This window comes from Mesoplodon bidens, assembly GCF_964165515.1.
Source record: "Mesoplodon bidens genome assembly, chromosome: 9".
Taxonomy (NCBI): Eukaryota; Metazoa; Chordata; class Mammalia; order Artiodactyla; family Ziphiidae; genus Mesoplodon; species Mesoplodon bidens.
In genome coordinates this window covers 100,465,473-100,473,951 of record NC_138166.1, presented here as the reverse complement: position 1 = coordinate 100,473,951, position 8,479 = coordinate 100,465,473, and the positions used below count along the sequence as shown (strand labels likewise).

At 47.6% G+C, this 8,479-nt stretch overlaps 1 protein-coding gene across 1 annotated transcript; it reads right to left on the bottom strand.

Annotated features, from left to right (window-relative positions):
* Positions 1-1,605: 1,605 nt before the first annotated feature.
* GIMAP8 (GTPase, IMAP family member 8) lies at positions 1,606-7,554 on the bottom strand (the record flags this gene model as incomplete). Its single annotated transcript, XM_081243684.1, is given in 6 exon segments — positions 1,606-1,652; positions 2,212-2,257; positions 3,830-3,970; positions 3,974-4,490; positions 6,935-7,119; positions 7,534-7,554. Coding segments are annotated over 5 exon segments (819 nt in total). The 5' UTR covers positions 7,003-7,119; positions 7,534-7,554.
* Between the last annotated feature and the right edge of the window lie 925 nt (positions 7,555-8,479).

The following is an 8,479-nucleotide window of genomic DNA, read 5'->3' as shown; positions in this document are numbered from 1 at the left end:
CTTGGCCTTCACTGGTCTTGAGCCTCAGGATTCCTCTTATTTTGCTACCGAAGTTAACTACTGGGGCGTGAAGTTCGTGGGCTAAGGCAGAACTGGGCAGAAGGAGTTTAAAATGCATCTTAGTGGGGGGCTTCCCTGGTGGTCCAGTGCTTCCACTGCAGGGGGCACGGGTTCGATCCCTGGTCAGGGAACCGGGAGTCCCACATGCCGTGAAGGGCGGCCAATCAAATAAAAAAATAATAATTAAATTTTTTAAAACTTAAATAAAAAAATGCATCTCAGTGGTATATTCATAAAATAGAATACAACTCGACAATTTAACAAAAAGTGATGTACTGATATGCAGCCTGGATGGATCACCAAAACACGCTAAGTGAAGGAAGCCAGACACAAAACCACGTGCTACATGATGTCATTTTCTGAAGTTCAAGAACACACAAAATTAATCCATGTGGATAGAAGTCTGGAGAGTGGTTCCCTTTGGGGAGGGACAGTAGGAACTTCTAAGGTGATGGAAATGCCCCATATCTTTATCTAGATGATGGTCACATATGTGTAGATATGTAAAAAACCCTCGAGTTGTACACTTAAGATTTGTGCATTTCACTCTATGTAAACTATCTCAGTAAATTACTGTAATAACCTGCACCACAAAACTGTCTCTCCACACATACACTGTCCCCACCACTTCTCCCATGATCCCAAGTCAATACCAGACCCACTGGGCACATGACAGAGCCCACAGTTACAAGGATAGTCACTGAGTCTGTATCATCCAGGGCACTATCAGAGTGGATGATACTTAGCGTCTGAGCCCCAAGTCTGGGAAGGGGAAAGAACACAGCATTTAAAGAAAGCAGCCGCAATGCTAGTGACACCATGTCCATGTTAGGTTGCCTTGGGAGAGTTTCTACTTCCCCCCAAATCACCTCACACAAGCCCACATCCTATAAAAAGTCTTCGCCAACACCCTCATTCTGAGATGCTCCTTGGTCTCCATGATGTGCTATATTCCCTCACTGCCACAAGCCATTCCACCCAGTTTTGTTCAGTAACAGGAATATCCCTGGGGGTCTTGGCTGACGGGCATCAACAGAATTTTAACCCCCTACTGCTGTCTAAGTTCACGTATTTCTGGCAAAATTTACTCAACTGTAAAACGAAAATAATAAAAATAACATCTTCTTTATAGGATTGTTATTAAGGGCTATATTGTGAGGATGTTATGAGGATTATATATTATATGCTATTAGGATTGAATAATTTATATTATATATATATATATCTCCCAGCATATAATGTCAGTTGCAATAATTATCATTAAAATTTTAATTTTAATTATTATTTTGGGAAGTCCTACAAGGACAGAGACCTCACCTATCTTTTTTTTTTTTTTTTTTGTGGTACACGGGCCTCTCACTGTTGTGGCCTCTCCCGTTGCGGAGCACAGGCTCTGGACGCACAGGCTCAGCGGCCATGGCTCACGGACCCAGCCGCTCCGTGGCATGTGGGATCTTCCCGGACCAGGGCATGAACCCGCGTCCCCTGCATCGGCAGGTGGACTCTCAACCACTGCGCCACCAGGGAAGCCCTCATCTATCTTATTCACTGCGAAATATTCAGTTCTTGCACAGAGCTGGCCCGGAAATAACCTGCAAGTCCAACAACAAAGAGATGGGTGAGTTTGTCGCGTATGCCCATATCATGGACCATATTACGTCCACCGAACAGAACAAGGTAGATCTATGTGTATTGACTTGTGCAGTGTGCATGATGCACCATTAATGGCAATCATCACACAGATACTGAGCTCCATCACTGAGTTCTGCAGGTGTTATTCTGTTTAGTGTTATCCATGAGGAAGTGATTTCTGCCTCCCGGTAGGAGTCCAAAATTGGGTAGTGCTGGGTTCCAGGCTGGGGAGAAGAGGCTGAGTCAGGAAAGAAGCTGCAAGAGACAAGCCCAGCTCTGTAACATTTCAGGGAAGGCCAGGGACACCCGTGCGGTGTCCAGAACCTCTGCTGGGGCTGCACCTACTCACAAGTGTCAGCAGTTCCCTGGGAGAGAGATTGTGGGCACCAACCTGAGCTAGGGCTCCAGGGTGCATTTTTGTTCTGACTTATCTAGATAAGTTTTCCACTTCATTTTGATGCATGATGCATTCAAAAGAATACAGATATGAGCTTAACATTTTTTTAAGAATTATCTTACCATGTGGATGGTCCTCCCTCTGAGATGTAGCTTCATTCACACAATCCTAGAAAGAAAATAAAGAGGAATATGATGCACACAGATCTAAAATCTCAGCTTTTCACAAAGTAAAGGAATGGAGACACAATATATAATTCAGAGTAGTTCCATGATTAGGATGTGGTCAAATGAACGTCATGGTCATGGTCATGGTCATGGTCGTTGCTGGCATGTGTAGTCCTGTCTATGATGAAGCTGACCTTGAGACCCCGCTGCTGCTGCAACAGGTTTCCCAGAAGTAAGAAGGTGGGTTTTGTTCTCACTCAGAGGAGCCCCAAAAATGCCATCTAACCCAGGCATTGTTCCGGAAGCACTTTCTAACTTTACTTCTCCACAGTCCCCAGTAGTAAAAGTAATTCTTTCCAGTGTCTCCCAGAGTTCCTGCTATTCCTGGAGAAAATCCAGAAGCTTAAGAAAAGCTTCTGGACTCCCTGGAAGAAGAAACTAGTCAAGTGATAGCTGTGCGGTGCGTTTGAGGGACAGGGGAAGGGAGGAGATTGGAAATCAAGCTCCCCATGTATCTCCAATGTCTTCTTCCCTTACTGTACCCCCAGTATAGAGATGAAGCTTCTTCAAACGTGAGATCCAGTAAGATTTGGAGACAATGAGACATAATTCACATCCCCTTCACCTGCCTGGGGAAGCCTCACTCCCAACATTTAAATTGGCATGAAATCAGAAGTTTTAAAATCAACTAAAATATCACTCTGGCTATTGTGTGTGAAATGGATGGGGGTGGGGAGGGTAAGGCACAAGAATAAATGAGGGGAAAATTGTTATGCAAATATGTGTAAAATAGTACAGGCAAGAAAAGAGGTTGGCCTGGACCAGATGGTGGTAGTGGAGACAGAGAGAAGCAGGCGGATTCCAGGTGCCTTAATCACACAAGACGATGATCTCCTGGAAATCAGATGCAAGCTGGCTGTGGTATCAAAGCTGACATCTGGGCTTAGGTTTGAAGAGCATGATGAGCAGGACAGCCATTGACAGAGCTGAGAGGAAAACTGAAGTCTCAGAGATTCAAGAGGGAAAAACAAAAGTCTGGACGTGTTAACTCTGAGATTCTTTAAGAGAGCAATGTCAAGTAGCAATTGGAGGGACAAAGGAGTCAGAACTCAAGAGGAAAGACCTGGACTGGAGTTACTAATTTGGAAACTACTAGCAACAGATGAAGCTCAAAGCTGTAAAAATGTGGAATCACCTGAGGACACAAGTACAGAGAAGGGAGGAAAGGCGAGAACCAAGCCCTGAAGATGCCAGCTGTCAGGTGGACTCAGCGGTCTCTGGAGTGCAAGCGAGGAGAAAAAAACCAGAAGAGGATAGTTTTACTGAAGCCAAGGGAAGAGAGGGTCTAATGAGTCATTTATGTGTCCAGTACTATGAGGGGTAAAGTCAGATAAGCTCTTAAATATATCCATCCATTTGCCAATAAAGTATAATACTCCAAGTAGCCTCATCTTTCCAGTTTACAGATAAATATGCCTTTAAACAAAGCCTATGCAACATTTCACTTACTTGTGCCTTTATTCCGCTAGCTCTAACAACAGAGACCCTTGGAGACCTTCACAAGAATCCTCACCTGGAATCCACTGTCTTCATTTCTGAAGTTCACCCAGTATGGTCCTTGGTTCTCATCCACCAAACACCTGACCTTGCAGAGGAGGTCCTTCACCTGGGCGTCCCGCTCATCCTCAATTGCCTTGTTGTTGAAAGCGCAGTATCAGCCGCCATAGTTTTGAACCAAGTCCTTAACAGACTCGTCACTTTCAATGTAATCTTCCAGCAAGCCACCCATCAAATCATCTTTCCAAGTAAAGACTATAATGATGTGCTTCCTGGCTTTAGCTCCAAACACCTTCTGGATGCCCTTGATTGTTTCTCTGTCCTCCACCTTATAATGGCCGATGGGAATTACCAGAAGCAAGGCGTCGAGGCTGGGAGCCGAGAGCTCCAGGCAGCGCTCAATGTAGCCTTCCTTGTCATTGGCACAAGCTATTGAGGAGAAAAGGTCAGGGGTGTCGATGACCACAACCTCCCACCCCTGCGTGGCCCCACTCTCTCTCTGGCACGTTTTAGTCACCATCTGCTCACTGAACCTGGACTTGAACACAGCTTTGCCCAGAATGGTGTTTCCTGTGGCACTTTTCCCTGCGCCATGTTTCCCTAAAAGAAGAAGCCTCAGTTCCAACATGGAGCAGCCCGGCTCTGACTCTCTCTCCTGACACAGGTTTCCGCTGGTTCTGCTGGGACAAAAAGCAACCCAACAATGTTCAACTCACAAACAGAGTGGATAGAGGAACAACAAGAAAGTACCTTCTGTTTCTGTTTTTTTTTCAACAGATTGAAGTTTATTTATCATATATGTAAGTCATGTCTGACAACTGAGAAAATGTTATTTACACAACTGAGAAAATGATATTTACACAAAACACTGTAGATTAAAAATACATAGGATTTGTGTTTTTATACAATAATAGGGCCCCAGGATACAAACAAGGAAGATAAAGGAAACAAACTTGAAAAATAAAGAAACACAGCTGAAGAAAGTGAAGGAGAAAAGCCCCTTTTCTGCGTAGCTATTTGAAAGTTCACTCCTCTTTCAAGAAGAGTGTCACAGGAGTGTGAGGAAGGAATCAGAGAAGGTAGCAAAGGAAGCACGTGCACCTGCCCTCAAGAAGCTTCACCTTGGGCTTCCCTGGTGGCACAGTGGTTGAGAGTCTGCCTGCTGATGCAGGGGACACGGGTTCGTGCCCTGGTCCAGGAAGATCCCACATGACGCGGAGCGGCTGGGCCCGTGAGCCATGGCCGCTGAGCCTGCGCGTCCGGAGCCTGTGCTCCGCAACGGGAGAGGCCACAACAGTGAGAGGCCCGTGTACCGCAAAAAAAAAAAAAAAAAAAATGGGCAGAAGACCTAAATAGACATTTCTCTTAAGAAGATATACAGATGACCAAGAGGCACATGAAAAGATGTTCAACATCACTAATTATTAGAGAAATGCAAATCAAAGCTCCAATGAGTTATCACCTCACACTGGTCAGAATGGGCATCATCAGAAAATCTATGAACAATAAATGCTGGCGAGGGTGTGGAGAAAATGAACCCTCTTGCACTGTTGGTGGGAATGTAAGTTGATACAGCTACTATGGAGAATGGTATGGAGGTTCCTTAAAAAACTAAAACTAGAATTACCATATGACATAGCAATCCCACTATTGGGCATATACCCAGAGAAGACCATAACTCAAAAAGACCATAATTCAAAAAAGTGGCTGTAAGTTGATACAGCCACTATGGAGAACGGTATGGAGGTTCCCTAAAAAACTAAAACTAGAATTACCATATGACATAGCAATCCCACTATTGGGCATATACCCAGAGAAGACCATAATTCAAAAAGACACATGCATCCCAATGTTCACTGAAGCGCTGTTTTCAACAGCCAGGTCATGGATGCAACCTAAATGCCCATCGACAGACGAATGGATAAAGAAGATGTGGTACATATCTACAATGGAATATTACTCGGGCATAAAAAGGCATGAAATTGGGTCATTTGTAGAGACGTGGATGGACCCAGAGACTGTCATACAGAGTGAACTAAGTCAGAAAGAGAAAAACAAATATCAAATATTAATGCATATATGTGGAATCTAGGAAAATGGTACGGATGAACCGGTTTGCAAGGCAGAAATAGAGACACAGATGTAGAGAACGAACGTATGGACACAGAGGGGGGAGGGGGTGGTGGTGGGATGAACTGGGAGACTGGGATTGACATATATACACTAATACGTATAAAATAGGTAACTAATAAGAACCTGCTTATAAAAAAATAAATAAAATAAAATTCAAGAATTTTTTAAAAACTTTAAAAGAAAAAGAAAAATCTTTCTCCTGAACTCTTGCTGAGATTCTAAAGCAGCCTCCACCTTCTTCCCAGGATATAGCCCAAGGGGGACGAGGCTTCAGGCATCCAAGCAAAGCTTCCAGTGATGTAGGGATTTGTCCCACATCAGGGGCAGTTCAGGTGCACAGAAAAAGGTGGTCAGAGAAGCTTCTGGAGCCCGGCCTGGAGAGAACTCAGTCCCAGCCCAGCAGGAGGAAGGAAAAGAGTTCATGGGTGAGAGCCCAGGAGGCTTAAATTTAGATAAAATCAGAAAGAGTGTTTTTGGCAAACACTGACCACTTTCAATGATCAGTTAATGGAATCCTAATCGTGCAAGGGCTGGGAAATATCGGGAGAGTGAATGTGAAAAATCAGTGTCCAAACGGCCGGCTTCCCTGCCCGCTTCTTCCCAAGGAGACAGGCAGCTCCCGCTGACTTCCCTGGGGTGAGGGTGGGAGTTTGCTTTGTGTCACAGTCGTGAAGTCAGAGGATGCCGGGGGAGCGGACCTACCCGCCTTTTTCTTCCAGGCCTTCATCTCAGCCCTGGGTGGGGCGAGCAGCCCCCTCCCAGACCCGCCTCTTTCTAGGAAGGCTGCCCACAGACACGACTCCCCGGGGAGGGGGGTGACCTCTGTGCCCCCCCAGGCTGGGGAGACCTGCGCTGGGGCGGGAGGAACATTCCAGAGCCCCTGAAATCAAGCCCTCCAGGTGGCTGTCTCCCCGCCCTGCGTCGGCCGCCTTTCCCATCCTCATGTTCACGTGTCCAGCACAGAAACCGCCACCACGCACACACGTACCTCGGTCCTGTCCCCTGACCGGTCCCAGTCTCAGAACCTCCAGGTTCCGCCCGCCTCCGTCCCTGCATCGCTCGGCTGGGTGAAGCGGCTACTCTATCCCCTCGGAGGATGGAGCAGCCGCGCGGGGAGAGGAGAGCAGGGTCTGGACCAGCTTCGCAGGGTCGGGATCTTCCTGACAAGTGTTTCTGAGGAGGGAGAGGTTTTTAGAAATAGGTTTTCAATGCAGTCGGAGGGGAAGTTCAGAAGTGATGCCAGATCACAGGGTGAGAACGTCTGGGTCCCGAAGGGACCGCGCTCACCTACCCGGCGCGGCCAAAGGCTGGTGGGAGGTGGAGGGCGGAGGCTCCGCTGGGGCTGAGGGGATCCGGGCTGAGCCCCAGCCGAGCTTCGGAAAGGTCCCTCGAGAAGGATCGCTGTGCCGACGGCACAGGCGGCCGTGCGGAGAACAATCGGGGGCTTTTCAAGGCTTTGCGCGAGCGGGGAGGGGAGGGGGAGGGGGGGCCCGGAGCAGGTGTTTCTGCTCCCAGCAGGTCCCAGACTTCACCGCTCAGCCCTGCCCTTTCCCGAGATTGGGGTGAAAACCCAAAGACATAGTTTACCTTCTCCCACCAACTCCTCGCCCTCCGTCTGCCCTGCAGCAGCCCTTACAGCTTCCTGTAACAGCTCCTCTCCTGCCTTCCAGAGGGCTCTCCCCCAACGCCCCCTCCGGAAAAACTCGGGGCCTCGGACCAACGCTGCTTCCCAGGAGAAAGTGTGCTTTCCTGGAGCTAGACAAACATTTGAAATGCTAGAACTTTGATGCTTCCAAAGAGCTCATAAAACGAAACCCTATTGTGAGCCAAAGCGTTCAAAGCTTCCTTCTAGAGAAGGAAGTGAAACACAGAGAAAGACCTTATTTTATTTTATTGTGCTAAAAAAACGAACAAAAAAACCCACACATGCAACATTGAACTGACCATCTTAGCCATCTTTAAACGTACAGCTCAGCAGCTTCAGGTGCATTCTCGACATTGTGCCAAGAGTTCCAGAACTATTCCATCCCACAGCCTGAAGCTCTGGACCCATTAGATGCTAATCCTCCTCCCCCCTCCCCAGCCCCTGGTAACCACCATCTACTTTCTGTGTCTATGATTTAGAAACTTCCTGTGACTGGAATCAGACAGTATTTGTCCTGTGTGACTGGCTTTTTTCACTCAGCTTAATGTCCTCCGTGTAAGAGGACTTTCAATCACGGTGCAGAGGCCCCTGAGCTCACACTGTCACTCCAGGCTGGGTCTATGAATTGTCTGAGGTGGGGCTGAGCCTTCCAGAGACCCCATGGAAGGAGGAGCAGGGGGGGGCTGGACTGGGCTTGGAGGGGCTGCCATGTCTCCTGGGGTCCCCCTCCCCTCTGGTCTTCAAGTTCAGTCTGCTGGTACTGCTACCAAGGGCTGGGGTGACACGGCTACACTTGGAGGGGAAACCGAAAGAAGGTCTCCCATCCCCCCACCCTCTTAGTAAGGAGGACCAGGTCCAGGAAGAAGCCCCACCCTCCATGGGGCACTA